General features: G+C 47.4%; 1 protein-coding gene across 2 annotated transcripts in view; it reads left to right on the plus strand.

The window, feature by feature from the left end:
- XRN1 (5'-3' exoribonuclease 1) overlaps positions 1-19,903 on the plus strand; it is a 2,611,979-nt gene that overhangs the window by 40,336 nt on the left and 2,551,740 nt on the right. For both annotated transcript variants that reach the window (XM_069618274.1, XM_069618273.1), the window contains exon 2: positions 724-956. In XM_069618274.1, coding sequence (XP_069474375.1) covers positions 724-956 — 233 coding nt within the window. The remainder of the gene's footprint in view (positions 1-723; positions 957-19,903) is intronic.

Below are 19,903 nucleotides of genomic sequence, written 5' to 3' on the forward strand. Positions count from 1 at the left end.
TAAGATAATGTCAATTTGCTGATGCAAATATAAACCATGTAGAGGTGTGCTGTGCCTCGTCTGACTGGGAAAACTGGTTTCGGAAGGTTGAAGGGCAGCAGGCAGCTGCGATAATAACAGATTGTCTGCTACAGCCAGGCTCTGGTTTTTACGATTTGGTACTATTGTGGAGAGAAGATGCAATATTTTTAAGTACATGGGAGCCTGTTATTCGTTTTCCAGGGAAGTTTGGCTGTCTGGTAGTTAGTTTGGGACTGAGTTATAAACCCAATGTGAAGAGACGCTCAATGGCAGAATGAACAGATAGTTTATTGGTGATGATCGGGTCCCCAGCATGTGCCCAGAGGCCATGCGTGCTGATTTGGTAGTCATATAGATTAGTGTGAAATAGGGATGCCAGCAGGCCTGGGCGGATAAGCAATAAATCGCCAGTTAAAAGGGCCTCATGAGGGGAGACGTTCCCTGGGAAAGGAGTGACAACATCGCTAGATTCGTCACAATAGATATGAAGTGTCCTACTTTGTTTATTTGCCCCAGATATTTAAATGGCTAAACAAACCTTTACTCAGTAAAACCAGAATGTTTTGTTTTCTTTGTATATTAGAAGATTGCATATCCAATATACGGGCCACCAAAATCCACATGAATGTTTCTGGCTGCTATGTTGTGCAGACATTGTCTTTTTAATAAGGAATTGACAATATTCTTTCTTTTTTATTTTAGATTCCAGAATTTGACAATTTATACTTGGATATGAATGGGATTATCCATCAGTGCTCTCATCCAAATGACGAGGATGTTCACTTTAGAATCACAGATGACAAAATATTTGCTGATATCTTCCATTACTTAGAAGTGTTATTTCGTATCATCAAACCCAGAAAAGTGTTCTTCATGGCAGTTGATGGAGTTGCTCCAAGGGCAAAAATGAACCAGCAGCGTGGGAGACGTTTTAGGTAAATTCATGTTTTTTTACTAAAGGGTTTTAGCAATTCAGTGTACTTCTTAATTTTGATGTTTTGTTTGATTGCTTTGCTTTTACTGGACTGAAATGATCCACCTCTCCAACCATACAACTTATTTGTGAGCAAAGACATTCACAAAGAGTTGCATTATAGCTAAGGTTCCCAGTTTTATGGTGATTATTCTTTTCAACATTTCAGTCTATGCTTATTTTTTGGTAATTTTATGTTTATTTATTCTTCTTAGTCTGCTCTGTTAACAAAAAAAGTGGCCACTATGTTTGACTACACGTATGGAAATCTAGAATTAAATGCTTTTTTAAAAAAAAACAATTTTATTAATTTTAATCAAACAAAACAACAATATAACCAAACACGCAGTGCATTTTGCGACAAAATAATATTAATTCTTGATGTTAGCCACTGCTTCTCCCCTTCCCACCCCCCCTTCATGAGCCTGTCTGTTCATCGTTCTCTGTGTCCGCCTCATGCGACGGGATATCGCTTCCTGTAGATTCGGTCAAATCTTGTTTTGCTCCAAACAATTCAGCTATTAATGATTTTCATGCCATCAGGGTCCCTGTCTCCTCCTCCGACCCCCCCCTACAGTGTTCGACTCTTGCCATACCATTGTTTCTGCCTCTGCCCATTTCTGTAGCTCCTTCCACCACACCTCCACCCGTGGCCTGTGACAAGTCTTCCATCCCATGGCGATCCTCTAGCAAGCACATACGCTAGATCTTTCAGTTTGTCAACATGCTTAAGTTTTGCCGATCTGGGGAACCCTCCCAGCAAACGGGCCCAAGCTGTGTCTATGATCAACGTGACCCCTTTCTCGACTAGCTTTTGTGCCACTTCTCCCCAGAAACACTCAATTACTGGGCATGACCAAAACATATGTGTCATATCAGCTTTCTCCTCGTCACATTTAGGACACGCTTGTCGTCCAGCGTTTTCAAACTTAGATATCTTCATAGGCGTCATGTATGCTCGATGCGTTATATATAGTTGTATTTGTTTTAGTCTAGCATTCCTTGACACCTTCATATGGTATCCCAGTGCCCGTTCCCACCTCCGTCTCCCAATCTAGCCTCAGCTGCGTCAGGTCCTTCCCAACCTTAGACATCACCATCTCATACAGCCTAGAAAGCTCATGCCCACCATCCGATATATCATATATTGTTTCTATGATAGCATCTGGTTCTTCCTCTAATACAGTTTCAGGCCACGTTTCTCGAATTCTATGCACAATTCTGTGGTATGTGATGTACTGGCTCGCATGCAATCCTGTCTCCACCCCGAGGGCCTCAAAATCCAAAATGGCCCCCATCTGCCAGACGTCACCCAACATTACTAGCCCCACCGATTCCCAATGGGTCCTGAGTATCGCCCTTAACTGTATATCTTCCCCTGCCAACGCGACTAGCGGTACCTGCGGGGAGCATGGAAATGGGTTCTCCATCATCCGGCACGCCCGCCGCCACATCTGCCACCCGAGCATCATAATCCTGGGGCGCTCTCTCATTTCGGACTTGGGCAACCGGATCATCTCTCAAGTAAAATGGGGCACAATCACGTCCAAATAACCTAGATTCAGGGGTCGCCTCGTCTGAAAGCCACTGAGCCACGTACTGCAGCTGACTTGCTACGTAATACACCTCAAAATTGGGCAGTTTTATCCCCCCTTTTTTGTAAAAGTTCTGCAGCTTCCACAGCGCCACTCTGTTCCGGGTGCCATGCCACAAAAAAATCCCTACACATACTATTAAGTTTAGCAAAGAACTTCTTGGGTATCATGTATGGGACATTGCTAAAACAATGCAAAAGCCCAGGCAGGACCACCATTTTTAGCATTGCACCCCGTCCCATCATTGCTAAGGGCAACTTGACCCAAAATTGCATACACTTCTCAATTTTCCTAAGGGCCACCTCTGTGTTATGCTTGTGCTCCTCTTCCACCGTATGGTACATGTCTATCCCAAGATACCGGAAAGAACTAATCTGCCACGGTATTTGTAACACCGGTAACTGCGTCTTAGGGGTTCCTTTATAGTTGCCTAGCGGAAACATGCTGGATTTTTGGGGATTCACCGCTATCCCAGACAGTTCTGCATACCTCGCCATCACCTCCAGTATGTACTGGAGATTTTTTTCTGGATATCGTAAGTATAACAACAAGTCATCCGCGTATAAGGAGATCAGATGTCGTTCTCCCCTCACTTCAATACCTATCGTGTCGTATTGCTGTCTTGGGTATATTGCTAGGGGCTCCAGGGCTAATATATAGAGCATCGGGGACCAAGGGCACCCCTGTCTAGTGCCTCTGCTCAATTGCCACCTCTCGGATATTACTGCACCCATTCTAACTCTGGCCAGTGGCTCACTATACAGCATCTTCACCCACCTCATATAACCTAGAATTAAATGCTTGACTTTGCTTGCACATCAAGTCGCAATCAATTTTCATCTGAAAAATAAATGGCCGTCGAGGCACTGTTTTGCTCGACCAAGATGGCTGCCTTTTAGAGGCGCTCCACAGCCTGGCATTGCACGGCAACAAATATCCTGCCTTCTATGGTGCGATTTGTACTGCAGGCAAAAACACAAGCTTTGGAAGTATCTTGCAGCAATACCTCTGGAATTGAACCTCCCTAGCATATGCAATTTGCTGCGATAGTCCTTTGATGACTCTGGGCCTGGAGCTCGAAGGAGCACAGTGTGACCCCACACCCTCCCTTCGCGGCCGCTGTTGTTAGATTGAGGGACGTGCCGCGCCATCCCCTCCGAGCAGGCTGTCCTGCCCTGCGGTGATCTAAACTGCGGCCTGATAACACCAGCACTGGTGCCCGTGGGGTGAGAGGCGCGCTGTGCCAACCCCACTGGGTGGGCCAACCTGCCGTTGGCAAACTTCAGCGAACCGACATCACCAGCCCCGGAGCCCACAGGGTGGACCTCGCCCATGGCTGCTCCCGGCTACATCACAGCTACCTAGTCTGACCCTTCTGAACATGTGGGTCTGTGGTGGAGGGTAACTTCGTCGTGACCTACACCAACCAGCACAGAGAACGGCAGTGAGTGGGGCCCCATACTGTGGGAGGAGGCGGCCGGAGCAATTCTACTCATGGCTCACTGAGAATGTGGTGGGAGGCACTGCTATCTGCTGGCAACGATGTACCGAATTGACACCCCCACAGGCATTTCAGAAAGCCCCGCTTCTGGGATCCTCGGTGACCACCTGAACTCTTGCTTTGGGTCCCCCACAGCTGGTTGATGGCGAGCTCACAGTGCTGGTGACTGCAGGTAACAGCCTGGGACCTCACGTCCCCCTACCAGCACCCCAACAGCACCAACTTCGAAGTGACACAGCGCACGGCTGCCCTGCCTGTATGCCCAGCACTGATCTGGCAGTCTGCACAGATCTAGCGAAGCGCAATTATTCAATGCATTTGTACACTACATGCATAACATGGACTCTACATGCTGCAGCCTCCACATTGCGATTGCTCAAGTGTACTTGCACTCTTACCAACCCTGGGAATGCTACGCTCTGCTTCTCTGTTCCCACACCATAGCATCTCACAGCAATTGAACTCGAGCGAGCAGGGTTAAAACAGCAGACTGCGGACCAAGTGCAAAACCTCAGGATTAACAGTCAGGAGCCATTAAGCTAATAACCGCGGCACAGACTCCCATCATAAACGCTGCACCGGTTAATCTATAAGACAGTACTGTGCTGAATGCACCACATACTGCAACGCAGTGGCTACACAGGCCGTGACTGTTACACAGCCCAGAAGATATCTGCGATCCCGTTGTAAGCACTCCTAGCAATACTACCGCCAGCAATATCTTACCCGCAGGCCAACAGACGCACAATGACCAAGGGGGCCGTCAAGAAGCAGAGCTCAATAAATATGTTTGCTAAACCTGACTCCAAAACCGGGGAGGGAGCTGGTGACACAGGCAAAACTTCAGGCGGCGTAGCAGAGCAGCAAGAGCCCAATGAGCTACACCATATGATATTGATATGATTATTTTATATAACGCCTATACACAATGTGTTTCAAAGCGCTTCAAGGCAGGGGAGGGAACAAGGAAAAATACAATGACATTCTTACAGGCCATTAACAGGAAGGATGTGAAATTAACTATCATACTCGGCCTGGAGACATTTCAGATATGGCAAGAGCTAAGACATAGATAAGGAAGGGAGGGGGAGAGTGGGAAGGAAATTGAAACAGACCGGTGATTACCGTACTAGGCCTGATGACATTTCTGGTAGAGCCAGAGATGAATACATGCAGGAGGGGTTCACAGCCATACATACCAAGCTGGATGACATGAGCAGCATGATCGGCTCAATAAAGTCTCTCATGGACAGAAAGGATACTCTCATTACGAAGGTCGAAACTAGAGTGAGCACCAACAGGGACGAGATCACCACTCTTGAGAGCAGATGTCGTCACACTCGTCAAGCAAGTACTAACGATCAGCAGGAAGAATGACGACCCTGAATCTGGATCACGGCGCAACAACCTGCAAATAATGTGAGTACCAGAAGACAACACTATAGGGCCCATGGAAGATTATGTGGAGAACACCCTATTATCACTTCTTGACACCCCCAAATTGTCTCTGCATTTTGCAGTAGAACCGGCCCATCGCACGCTTGCTCCTAAACCCAAACCTGGAGCCACACCCTCACTTGATAATAGCACACATACTGAACTGCAGAGACAGGGATGTGCTATTGCGTGCAGCTAGGGCCAAGCACAAACTTCTATTGTGCTCCAGTAGGATTCCTCAACATCGGTGCACCAAGATAGTAAATCCTTCATGGCTCCTAAAAAGGCTCAGCGATCACAACGTAAAGGATGCCATGCTCTATCCTGCTAAGCTGAGGGTGGAACACTGCAACAAGGTGTACTTCACCATTCCTGTGGAGGTCATGAGATTCATAGACTAATATTTCCATGGGTGACCTCGCCCTGCACCTGCTGGCTCCCTTGAAACCCCTCTTTTCAATTTTGCAGATCCTGAACAAGGCACAGAGAGAAATGACGGGTGCTTGTGACACAGCGCCCGTCTACCTCGCGGTGTCTGCCACTGCGTACCAGACTGGGATCACTTACTTTGCAAATACAAATATGTACCTGTGATCAACTTCAGAAGATGTAAAGTTAGCTGCGCCAATGCCAGGCTGCATCGGCCAACCGCCCCCTGCAAAGTTGCAAATGTCGTTGGGATGGGTTATTCATTCCTCTGATTGGGAGAGGGATGTGGGAGGGGAGGGAATTTGGGGGACCGTTATGGAAAATGTGCTTGACATATGTATTTCTATTGATAGTGAACGACATCACTGGGCAGCGTCTATACCGACAACTCTAAAACCAAATACGATGGTATTCAACATCTGACATAAAATCGACTAAATGGAAACTGAACCGATAAGGAGTTTAAATGTAAGGGGATTGGGGAATCCAACGAAAATGCGCTGGCTTCAATTTGTGCGCTGATCGGCACAAAGCGCATATCTTGTTTTTTGCAGGAAATCCACGCTTTGGCCGTTAGCAGTGAAAGGTTTGGTAAGAACTGGGACCCACAGCGCTATTACACCTCATAATCAACATCCAATGCACAGGCGTATGTGAACCTCACACACAAATCCATACACTACACACACATGAAAGCACACTTGGACCCGCTGGGACGCTATGTGTTGCTATGTGGCGTGCTCCCAGGGTCAGGAAATAATTTTGTTAAATGTTTACAGCCCAAATATTGGCAATGCCGAATTTTACATAGAAATGATGGATCTCCTGGCACTTCACCCACTACTACCCATCCTTTGGGGTGGAGATTTCAACACCATAATCGACCTGGACCTCGACAGTTCTGGCTCTAAGACCCGGCAGCTGACCAAAGCCGCAGAGGCCTGCGTGAAATCGAGCTGGTGGACGCCTAGCGGCTGCTTAACCCCTCAGCACGTCAGTATATTATTCCACAGTACATGATTCCCACTCACAAATGGATATCGGACACACTAATGAGTGGCCTTAATGGAACCGATTATATTCCCTAGAACACTGTTAGGCAGAATCCCGTGCAGTGCCCTTAGGGACCACTACACATGATTAAGACTACAGGTGGCAATACAAGTTTTACCTTTGGTACAAGCCTGTACTACTAGGTTATAGTGGTAGCAGTAGCAGAGCAGCCAGGCTTATCTCAAGAGTATATGAGCAGTAGCAGAGATTACACATAGGGACCACAATTACTGTGACTCAAGCAAACACTGACTCAAGGTTTCAGGTAGAAAAATATAAGTACATTTATTTTTAAACCATTCATTATAAACACAACACTTCAATTAAACTTCAATAAAAAACACATGTTAAATATACTACAACTAACCAATTCACTTTGTACAGTAAGTCTCAAGGTAAGTACCCTGTCTTGAATGCACCAGTGTTAAGAACAAAACACGTTAGCGCAAATACAATTGCGATCACTTTTTGACAGGTCAGTCTACTAGCTAAACACGTATCCGTGACATGAAATGCTACCGGGGTAAAAACACACTTAGCAATTGAGATACCCAGAGGGAGTTGGAGGCAAAAATCACAGGCAATATTTTGGTTAGGCAGGCAGAATCAAGAAACACTCAAAGACAGGAGTTCGAAAGTCAAAGGGCCGGAGCCAAGGTTGAGGGACATCGGGGCCTGTTGCCGAGGATCACACAGTCAGATAGTTCGAGATTCAACGTAGCCAAAAGTACTTCGATATTGTCAAGGTTCGGAAGCAAAAGTTATAAGAAGGAGGGAAGACAAGGGCAAGCCTTGGAAATGAAGAAAAGGAATTCACCCAGTTTCCTCAAGCAGAACACAGTACCTTGTTCCAACGGTGCTGCTGGTGCCCTGTCAGTTGTTCCTAGTGGTTTCCCCGCAGACCCACGATTCCTGGCGCTTGGTTGTGAAGGAGGACGTCTGAAGGGGGTCTGCACCACACAGGGATGAGGCCGGCAGCAGTGACACGGAATAAAAGGTGCGCTCCTTAAAAACAGGAGATGCTCTTCAGATGGCTGTCCGGACCACTACAGCTGTGTGCAGCGATTTCGACCAAGGAAGAGGATCCTTTAGCTGTGGAAGATGAGCTGGTTGTTCCCACCAAGCTCAAGGGAAGAAGACTCCGGACTGGATCTTCTGAGTCATTGAAGGTAGATGGCTCAGGACTGCAGCAGGGCTTCACCGGGTCGGAGTAGTTGCAGCAGCCGTCGTTCTCTCCGCTTCTCATCGGTTCCTTGTAGTTCCAGTGGCGACTCTCTCTGACTTCTAGCCCAAGAGACCTGCCTTTTGTGCGCAAAACCCCCATTCACACAGCCTGGCTGTCAATCACGCAGCAGGGGGGTTGTCCAGCCCGGACAACCATCTTGACCAATCGTAACAAAGTGTGACTTGGGTTTCCTAGGATACCCTGTGCAGGGGGCGACTACACCCCTCCCTCACATTCAGCCCACCTAGACACCCACGCGCCTTGAGGAGTGCTTCTACGTAGAAGCCCGCCAAAAGACGGCGAACAAAGAAGGCAAACCTGGTTTGCCGCGCAAAGTAAAACACAAGAAGGAGTTTAACAAAAAGAAATGGCGAATAAACCGCACCGGAGCCAAAAGAAAAAGGATTTGATCAAGCGGGTTTAAGTTCTAGGCTAACACAATAGCCTACAATATTACCACGGTTATATAAGATAACCGCGGTAGAAAGTTAGGGTAGATACCACTGCCACCAGCCATGTCTAAATGTAAAAAGAGCAAAACAATGCTCTAGGAGGTACAGATCAAAAGGGATACAAATTACCCCTTTTCCAGTACTCCATGGAAGATGGGGTGTACTGGATCTGTGGTAGATTGACTAAGTAAAGTTAATGGTAACTTTACCCTTTTCTGGGGGACAGTAGTCGCCTCAGAAATGGAGTTGGTGGGAGTCTGAATGACATCCCAGTGCCACTGCACAAAAGGTGCTGTGTGACACACACAAAGAAGGGGGCTACTGAAGTGGTGTCCTTCAGAGCCCACAATCACAAAAACAGGTGGAAACACATAGCAAAACACAGGTAAGAGTGGGGGAAAAGCTCTCGCTCTTACCAAGTGGAAAACATAAACTCCAGAAGTCCAGCAAAGCTGCTGGGGGACCCACTAGGTGAGGGGAAATTAGCCATAGATGAGAATTTTCCTTAAACACCGAGACCATTCGCTGATTACGCTAACCATTGGTGAAGCACCATAAATACAAAGGCAGTGGAGATTTAAACCACAATCGGTAATGGATCTAGCTTTTGCCACTGAAATGGAGAAGCAAATCGACAAATACTTTGAAATAAATACTGGCACCGTTGATGAACATGCAACCCTCTGGGAAGCATTTAAGGCATACATGCATTGCTCTTATCAGCGGAATCAGGAATACTCAAAACAATATAAAGAGACATACACAGTAGTGAAGCCAATCTACGCCAACTAGAGCAGACATAGGCGACTGCACCCAGTAAAGCCACCCTAGGAGATATAAAAATCAAACTTGATAAGTTCTGGGCATATGCATACCTTGAACTGAAATTCCTGGATAACCCAAACCTGGCGAGGAAATATGGCGAGCGCCCTGGCAGGTTGCTAGCTAAGCTAGTAGAGGTTAGCCTGGTATTGCTTTCATTTTACTGCAAGCTATACACAAACTCAGATGCAGTAACCCTCGCAGACATACAAACATTCCTTGATGGTCTCCCACTATCAGTACTGACCAACGCAAAAGTAAACTCGACCTCCCCATCACTCCCGAAGAAATATCCTGCGCCAACAAAGCCCTCCCATCCTGCAAAGCCCCAGGCCCTGATGACCTCACAATGGAGTTCTTTTAACACTTCAAAACCCACTTTATCCCCAAATTAGCTGCATGCTGGGAAGAGGCCTGTTCCTCGGGCACACTTACGCCTACACTACGAGAAGCAGTTATCAGTGTTACTTAAGCCTGATAAGCATCTGAACAATGTGGCTCCTACCGCCCCCTCTCACTCATAAACTCTGACGTCCAAATATTTGCCAAAGTGCTGGCGTTACGATTATCCCCCTACATGGAACATATTCACCCAGATCAATCTGGTTTTGTTCCTGGCTGATCTACGGTGCTCAATTTGAGACGCCTTTTTAATATTTTGGCACAGATTGACCCAAAAGCGCAGGCCGTGGCCGTGGCCCTGGACATAAAAAAAGCGTTTGACTTGGTATCCTGGAAATTTATGTGGGCAGTGCTAAGAAAATGTAACTTTGGACCAGAGTTCATATCAACTACTATGCACACTGCCCGCCGCGAGACTGAACATAAATGGAGTTCTCTCGGACCCCATTGAAATATGTAGCGGAGCTCTGCCGGGATGCCCGCTGTCGCTCAGACTCTTCACCATAGTGATGGAACCCTTAGCAGGCGCAATCCGGTGCACACATGCGCAGAAAGGGATCCGCTTAACAGGAGAACCAGAAATGATCTCACTATATGCAGATGATGCATTATTATTCGTGCGTGACCCAGAAAAACACCTAGCATCAATCATGCATGAGGTCGTCTCCTTTGGGACTCTTATCGGACTTACACATCAACCGCGCCAAATCTGAGCTATTCCCACTCACTGATGTGACTACTTCTCCCACCGACCTCATAGGCTTCACCTGGTCTCCAATTGAAATCAAATACTTGGGTGTCACTGTGACGTGGCACAAATCTCCCCTTTATACCCGTAACTATGGAGTATAGCTACCCCAACTAACGGCTAAATTGTGATCTTGGGCCAAATTGCCACTCACAATAGCGGCCCGGGTGTCACTCCTCAAAATGGTCATAGTCCCAAAACTACACTATACTATTATTTTTTAAACATACCACTGTGGTCAGGAGCGCAATGTATTTCGATGCACTAAATGGTGCAATTAACGACTTCATGTGTGATGCTGGAGCAGTTCGACTTAAATGGGATCTACACACATGGCAGTCTGGCCACCCTTATTAGGCAGAATTTTCGTTGTAGTGCAGAATTCCTCCCACCTTGGAGACCTCCAGCTCTTTAGCTGGATATTAGGACATTAGGACTTTTTTATTTTTACCCTGGAGCGAGTGAGACCTTTTGCTCACTCTCATACGTTTCCTCTGTTTTTGGAGTATGACAAACTCCATAGGCATCTTTTTATATGACGACACCCAGCACCCTCAGTGCAGTAGCACAGAGAAATCCTTTAGATTTCTCATAAGGTTTTAAATACCTTTTCTTGTGTGAACTACTGTTCCCAAGAATAGTAAAATGAAATTGACTTTACTTCCCTTTTCTCTTTGTAGGTCCAGCACACACCATCTTATGTGGAGTGCTGGGGGGATTACCTAGTAGCCCCTTAGCCTACATTATCCTGTAACGTTTGTCATGTTACCCTCACTACTTTAAATTGCTGGTGGCAGTAGTTTAGTTGTTCCTACCATTGTGCTTTTCTGCCGCAGGGTGAATCCTCTGCTGTGGTATAGCACCCATGGGTGACCATTTTGTCAAGGCACAGGGTTCTTGTTTTGCCATTTTCTGTTTGAGGTCTTTCTTGGGTTTTACCCTGCGTGCCAAGCCAGGTTTAAGTACTTTGTTTGTTCTGCCTTTGGCGGGCTTCAGGCCGGAAACCCGCCTCTGGCTCCTGTGTGTCTGCAAAGGCAGGACGTGAGGGAGGTTCCTGAAACTCCCCTGTCCTTTGTCTCGGAGTGCATGAATGCAACCAGTCCTGATTGGCGGCTGGCTTTACTTTCAGGACCGCTAAGTTGCTGTTGAGTGACAGCCTAGGCTGTGCACGAATGGGAAAAACCTACTTCAAATGCGAGGGTTTTGGCACTAGAGGCAGAGTCGCCCACTGGGATGAACACCTGACGAAGAAACCGTGATCAAAGCTTGCTGTATCCTCCTGGACCTTTTGAATTGCCCGGTGAAGCCCTGCTGCTGTGCTGAAACTCCTTTTTCTGATTGACAAGAGAAGCTCCGGAAGGGACGACTTCTTCCCTTGGCTTAGTGGGACCAACTAACCCTGAGACCAACTCCACTGGACCATCTTCCCTGATTGGCTGTATTTGTTCGCTGCTACAAGAACTGAGTGCCAAGGGTTGAGAAATCCGTAGTCTAGTGCAACGTCTGCAATCCGGCCAGAAGCTCCATGAGTCTAAGGACCCTCCAGAAGCAGGAAGACCAGGGCTAGAGTACCCTCACCAGAGTGCAGGGCTCAAGGAGTGAAGGAAACCCAACCAGTATCAGAGATCTGCGGTGGTGCTGTGTACCGCGCGCTGAAACCACAAAGTGCTGCTGATCTCAAAAGAGCCTGTATTCAAAGTATTGCATAGGTTCCACTACACCGCAGCTAGGCTACACCTTTTTACACACACTCGTTCCGCCCACTGCCCCAGATGCCATGCTTATGGAGCAGGCTACCTCTGTATGCTTTCGAGCTGCTGGGAGAATACGGGAAAGGATTCTGTGACGTCATTACAGAAATGCTCGGTTGCACGTTCAAACCCATTCCACCAAGCTGCCTGTTCATCAATTTCAACATCTGGTGCAACTTTCACAAATTGGCTAGCCTCTGTATGCTATTAGTGATCCGTGGTGTGCAGCTCCTATGGCTGCGTCCCATGTTCCCATCCATGGCGCAGTGGCTTTGGGCGGTTGCGTGGGCATCAGATACAGAGGAACGCTGGTCCTCACTACAGCCCACAAGGTGCAAACCTATTAACATTTGCCCCCCCCCCTTTTGCAATTACCTGCTATCGAGACAAATGTATGAAAGCGACAGCTCAGTGTTTGAGTACAACCCCACCCCCCCATCATGTTTGCCCTGGATGCTATACCCCGATGTAGAAGTCATTACCAAATGTCGACTCTATCTCTCCCGCTCAAGTATATGAATCTAACAACTATGATGTACTGTACTTCTATGAATCCTGCTTCTTTTCACGTAAGTTGTAATGTCCAGCACTCAATAAAGAACGTTTTTTTTTTTTTTTTTAATTTTTAATGGGCTGCTGCTGATGCAAGCAACATCGTTGCAGATATTCAAAGTACTTGAAAGATAAATGAATTTACTCGTAAGCCTCCTTGTTATACTAGTTTGCACAGCCATTATTAGGCTGCAAGCCCGCATGGAGAGCTAAGCAGAAAAATGTAAGGGTTAAACAATGTAACCTCGTTGCTCTTGCTCACGATATGTTCACATTACAAAATCACATTCAGGTAGTGCCCAACAATCCGAGCACAGGACCATATTTTCATCAACATGGTTCTGCAGACTGAGGCTCTCAATCTTTTGGACTGCTACACCATGATCCCTCAAAATTGATCATGCTGATGGGAGTTGATGACAACATTGCGAAAGCCAAATGTTGCAGACCTCTGCTATAGAATATAATCGAATCCAATACAAAACGTGAAATCTATCGTCACTCGCATAGACGAGTAGATTTTATGAAGGTAGAGTGCCATTTGCATGGTACTCCACAGTGTTGGCGAATACAATGCAATTCAGGGGTGTTTGAAACCTCTGCAGTAAATGTCGAATTAATGTTTCGCTGTGCGTGGCTCGCCTCTGGGTGGTCAGAGTGGGCCAAACATGAAGTGGGTTTAAGACAACATGCACCATTTTGCAGAGAGCACTTTTAAAATGTTTGTCATCCGTCGACATTGGTCGAGTGCATTTCTCTTGGGTCGAGTAGGTAAACTAAGTTACTTGACCCGCAGGTCTAGCAGAATTTTAAAGAATTAGCTAGGCCTGCAGGGGTATGTTGCGTTTGGCTCACTTCCTGTGATTCACAGAGCATCTGTTTTTTTTTAATGTTCCTCTTAAAGACAGATGCTTTCCCTGATTTATGACTGTGGGTATGTCTGAAATGCATTGGACATCGTCCTCTATCTCCATCTCGTTTAAGATATGGCTGCTGTTACTATAGAAATGCTGATAATCCTGTGACCAACTTATGATTGTGTGTAATTTAACTGCAATTGTTATAGTGCTTGACACTAGCTTGGCATACCCAGTAGGGGGCTTTCTCCTTGATCATCTTCCCATGGCATAAACTGGTTCCACATCGGGGAAAATGTGGCTACAGGTGCACACCAAATATTTGCTTTGTACTTAATGTGATGTGAAGTTATCCAACATTTACCATGTCCATACTCTACACACCCGCTCCATACTCTACACACTACCTGCGCTCAACACATTACCTGCGCTCCACGCTCTCATTCTACGCTCTCATCCGGTCTACGCTCTCCTCGACGTTCATCGGCTCGACCGCCATTCATCGGCTCGACCGCCATTCCTCCGCTCCACCGATTTCGTCTGCTCCACTCGCTTCATCACCTCATCCTGCATTATCGGTTCAACCAATGTCACTTGTTGCATGCACTCGATCAGTCTCTTGTACTCCAACTGTCCCATGCACTATACTCGTCCCATGCAATTGAATTGTTTATTCTAGTTGTTTCATTTATACCATGCATTCTTACATTTCATGCCATCTATCCGTTCATGCACTCTACCTATTTGGGCACTCTATGCACTTGTTCATATCATGGATTCATTAATCTTTTCAATCCTCTATATTTTATTTCTCTCGCCCATTTTGTTCTTCTCGTCCTTATATTTATTTCATCCATTTCATTAGTTTCAACCACTTTATTATAAGTCCTTATAAGACTTACTTTTTTTTCCCCTTTTCACTTCACTGCTCTGATCCTTTTTACTAATTCTGTTTTGTTTGTCCTTTTAGTTTACCTTAGAGGTTATTAGTTTTTGATTTTTACTCTGATCATGATGGTGTATTGTTATTTAAGATCTAGCAGTTTGGGCTAATGTTATTGAGTTGCTGTCGTCCAGTTTGAGTTAGGGGTCTGTTTTAGGGGAAGAGCCATGTTTTCAGTAATTTGCGGAAAGACACGAGGTCCTCGGTGAGTCGGATGTGGGGTGAGAGTGCATTCCACAGCGTGGGGGCCAAGGCTGAGAATGATGATCCACCTAACCTGACTGAGTTCGTTTTTGGTATGACTAGGAGGCCGGCTGAGCTTTATCTTAGAGTACGCGTAGGGTGATAGGGTTTTAGTTTGTCTTGAAGATATTGAGGTCCAGTTTTATGCAATGCTCGGTGAGAAATGCATAAGGTTTTGAAGGTCACCCTTCGGGCAACCGGAAGCCAGTGCAGTGTTTTGAGGGCTGGGGAGATGTGGTCCCTTGGGCCAAGCGCTAGTAGGAGTTTGGCTGCAGCGTTTTGTGTTCTTTGAAGTTTAGTCAGTTGGTATGCGTGGACTCCGAGGTAGAGGGGGTTAGCATAGTCTAGTCTTGATATAACCATTGATTGGACCGCGGAGAGTCAGTTGGAAAGGAGAGGTATGGAAAAATGCACCTAAGAGTTTTAAGGTGGTAGTGGCAGGACTTTGAGACATTGTTGACTTGGCGCGAGAGGGTTAGGTCGGATTCTAGGGTGCATCCAAGATTTTTAACTGAATTAGAGGGTGTCGGTGAGACGCCCACGGCAAATGGCCATGGTAGTGGGTGTGGAAGAAGTTCGGTGTTGCAGCATACCATGATTTCAGTTTTGGAGGGGTTTAGCAAGAGGTGGTTTGTGGTCATCCAGAGATCTATGTCGAGGAGGCAGGAAGCGAGGTCAGGTCGGCAGTTGGGTTTTGAGTTCAGGAGTTTTAGAATTAGTTGAGTGTCATCGGTATAGTTGTAGCACAGGATGTTGTGCGACAAATTATTCGTGGGAGGGTGGCCATGTAGAGGTTAAACAGGAGAGCTGATAGGTATGCTCCTTGTGCAACTCCATTGTCGACTGGTCGGGCTTGGGAGGAATAGGAGGAGAGTAGGGTTATTTGTTTCCTATTGTTGAGGAAGGATGCGATCTATTTGAGGGGCTATTCCACGAATTCCTAGGGAGTGGAGGCGGTCGAGAAGGAGTAATGCGGCGCATCCTGCAGAATCTGCCGTGTTTTTAAGGTCATCCCAGATTGATGTTAGGGTGGTTTTGGTTCCGTGTCGGGCTCTGAAACCTGACTGAGCGGGGTCTAGGAGATTGTTGGCTTCGACAAAGGCATTTCGTTGGGAGTAGGCGGTTCGGTCAATGAGTTTGGCAAGGAACCTGGTGTTTGAGATGGGGCAGTAGTTCTTGGGTTCGAGAGGGTTGAGGGAAGTTTTTTTTTATAAGAAGTTTGACATGAACCATTTTGAATGCGTCGGGAAAAATTCCTGAGGAGAGGGAGTCGTTTATGATGGTTCTTGCATTCTCCGGTGCAGGTAGAGGCGAAAATCTGAGGTTTGAGGCTGGGCAAGGGTCCAGCAGAGAGCGGGATGGTTTGCGGGCAGAGAGCAGTTTGAGAAATTGGTCAGTGGATATTGGACTGAAGGAGTCGAACGTTGGTTGGCTAGTGGTCGTCGGCGGTGGGATGGCTATTATAGTGGGTGTATTGCCTGGTGGGTGTAGGAGAGTTAGTTTGTTGGTTAGAGCGTTTGTTCTTTCGAGAGCTGTGTTGTAAAAGTGGAGAGAGTGAGTTGCACAGCGATTGTGATGGGGTCGGAAGGGTGGTGGTACATGTCGGTTTGGTGAATTCGGCGATGATCTTGTGAAGTTCTTTGCTGGGGTTTTTACAGTGTAGGATTCGGAAGTTGTAGTGGCCTTTTTTGCCCTCCGTATTTCAACCTTGTACTGGTGAAGGTGCCGGGCCAGGGTGGATCTGCTCAGGGGCGTTTTGTTTTGCCGCCATTTGCTTTCTAGAGATTTATATAGTTTTAGTGGTCTTTAGTTCGGGTGTGAACCACCTAGGGAAAAGGCCACGGCGAGCTGATGGTTTGCAAGAGGGTGTGAGCCGGATTAGTGAGGAGTTGAGCCATGAGTCAAAGGCGTCGGAGGTTAGTTGTTTATTGCGTAGGCAGGTAGAGGGAGGAGACTGAAGGAGTGCGTCGGCTAGGTCAGGAAGGATTTTTAGTTTCTTCCAGCATTTCCCTACATTTGGTGGTTCTGGTTCGGGCAATGGGGGCGGGTTGGGTGAGCGAATGATGAAGGAAACAATGAAGTGATTGGACCAAATTATGGGTGTCGGGGGTTTGGATGCATCAGGTTGTGGGAGCTGAAGATGGCATCAAGTGTGTGTCCTTTATAGTGAGTCGGGCCGTTTATGTGGGTTTGGAGGTTAATCGCGTCTAGGCCGTCAACCAGAGAGTGGGGTCATAAGGTTGGTGGGGATGTCAAGCCATATGTTGAAATCTCCTAGCAGGGTGAAGTTAGGATGGTTTAGTTGGATGGTGGCGATAGTCGCAGAGGTTGTTTGAGAATTGTCCGTCATAGCCACAGGGTCTGTAGATGATTAGGAAGCTGTGGGAGAACGACGGGTGGAGGGGATAGTTTTACGAGGAGTGATTCATAGGAAGGAATGGAAAGTTGGTTGTCAAGGATTGAGGCGTGGAAGTGAGACTTGAAGGCGATTGCAATTCCTCCTCCTCTAGAGGGACGATTCAATCGGATGAGGGAGTAGCCTGGGGAGGGAGGCTTCATTAGCGATAGGGGCAAAGTCATCAGAGAACCAGGTTTCCGTGATGAAGACCAGGTCTGGTTTGTCAGAGGCGATGAGGTCAAAGATGCTGTGTCTGTGTTTTTCTATGGATCGGGTGTTAAAAAGGATGCAGTTTACTTTGGTAGAGGAGGAGATGGGGGTTGGGAGGGGAGAGGGAGGAAGTGGGAGGGAGAGAGAGGGTTGGGGTCGTTGGTGGTCGATGGGAAGAGTAGGTGAGCAGAAGAGTTGGGGGGAGGGGGAAGCTTGGGGGTGGAGGGGCAGGACAGGTGTGTTGGGTTGTTTGGGTTTGGCCCGGGGGATTTGAAGGTGGGGTGAGGAGGGTCAGCAGTTTCTGTTGTGGATGGTGAGAATTCGAAGGAGAGGGGTTTCAGGCATGGTGAGGCTGGGGGGCGAGGGTGGTGATGATTGAGAATGGGAGGATGAGGTGGTTGGACGAGACAGAGACGATGAGTACTGAGAGATTGAGGGAGACCAGGTACGTTTCCTCTACAGTGCCTTTGTTGCGATCGGTGTGTGTGAGAGAGGGTAGGTGGGGTCAGAGGGGGAAAGGGATGTGGCTTTAGGGCAAGGCGTGCAGTTTTTAGGGAGGGGAAGGAGTGTGGTCGTAGGGGGATGATGGTGGGCGTTGATGAGGAGGGGTGGGGAAAGAATGGTTGCTAGGCTGGGTGTTCCTGGGAGGTTGGTGAGGGGGGTATGATCATAGTAGGCTGATGGGCGGTGGGGATGAGGGGAGCAGAGGTCTTCGGGTGGCTGGCTCGCCATCGTGCCCCTCTGGCTTGGTGTTTGGAGAGGGGATGGGCAGGGGGTGTGTTGGAGGGTGGGATGATTTGGGGGCTTGTGGGCGGGCCGGCAGGCCCACAGGGGTCTTTTTCGGCAGATCTTGGTGGGTTGGGTGTACTCATGGTTTGAGCTGTTAGGCATCCTTTCAAGTGAAATTACGCTTTCTAAATGCAATTACGCCACAGATATTCTATTCGGCAGACTTTCTCAATGCAATTATGTCACAGACATGTTATACACATGTGTGCAAAAACATAATTGAAAAAAACTAAATTGGAACATTAATAACTGTGCGCAGCAAAACGGGAGAAGGTACTTCACACTCTGTACTTTTAGTGAGGGGCATGTGTAATGCCAAATTGAGTGGGGCAGCGTGTGCCCTGTAGCCCAGCAATGGAACAAGCACTGAAGAATATAACCGTCGGAGCCACCACCTGCTTTGGCTTTTCTGCTTAACAATATGTGGTTGTCTGTGCTGTGGCACCAGTGGGAGGTGGACCAGGTTTTAGAGTGGCTTCCTCGTCCCTTCTGCGTTAACCCCAGCTCCTTAAAGTAGAAGTTGCGTAGCCTTCACTGTTTGCTCCAACCTCGCATAGCATCCAATGAAGGGCCTGGCCCCAGGCGGCCCAAAGGAGAAACAACCTGTGAGCCAACCGCTGGCAACAAGATATGCTACATTCACAGTTGTGTGCATGCTGAACAGAACCTGTGCATCTCCTGAGGAGAGACTGATGCTGCAGGTTCTGAAACATTGCTAGATAAACGCTTCACATGCATAGCCCCTATGTGTCAAATTCTCTACGTCGAACAATTTGAAGGTGTGTGGGGGTATGGAGGGAGAAGAGGATGACTGTTGTTTGGGATGTGGACCTCATTGCTGTTGTGTGTGTCCTTCTAACTGTCAGGGCCCACATTTGAATGCCCCTGTCATTGGGTGCGGGATATTTCCATGATGAAAGCAAAGCTTCCAGCCTTTTCTGGACTTTGTCTCAGATGTGGACCTGCTGGTAGACATTTTGATGCATAAGGGCCCAGCAGAAGGAGCCCAACCAAAAATCCTCCTGTTAATATACCGGACCTGTAAAACAGGACTTCATTTTGTAATGAGTGTAGTTGCACAACTGATGGCATGGTCTAAACCCCTTCCATTGGTACAAGTATGAAGATTTAGTCCGAGAGCGAGGGTCAAGACAGGTAGACAAGTTTCTAAGGAATGGGGCATAGAGCGAGGCACAAAACAGGGATGCCCCCTGTCTCCAATGTTATATATTCTGGCCCTGGAGCCGTTCGCAGTATTCCTAAGAACGGATTACAAGGACACGGGCATAGAGATAGATGGGGGAACACACCAGATATCCATATACGCGGACGATTTACTCCTCTACATACAGAACCCACGCACTCACCTGCAGGACTTGCTGGAGGCGCTGAACGCGTTCGGTAGGTTATCCGGAATAGTGGTCAACAAAGAAAAATCCTCACTATTTCCCCTAGCCGGCCTACGCGCAATACCGACAGATCAATTGCCGCACCTAGGTATC

Source organism: Ambystoma mexicanum, chromosome 10 (genome assembly GCF_040938575.1).
Source record: "Ambystoma mexicanum isolate Mex_15411 chromosome 10, UKY_AmexF1_1, whole genome shotgun sequence".
NCBI classification, from domain to species: Eukaryota; Metazoa; Chordata; class Amphibia; order Caudata; family Ambystomatidae; genus Ambystoma; species Ambystoma mexicanum.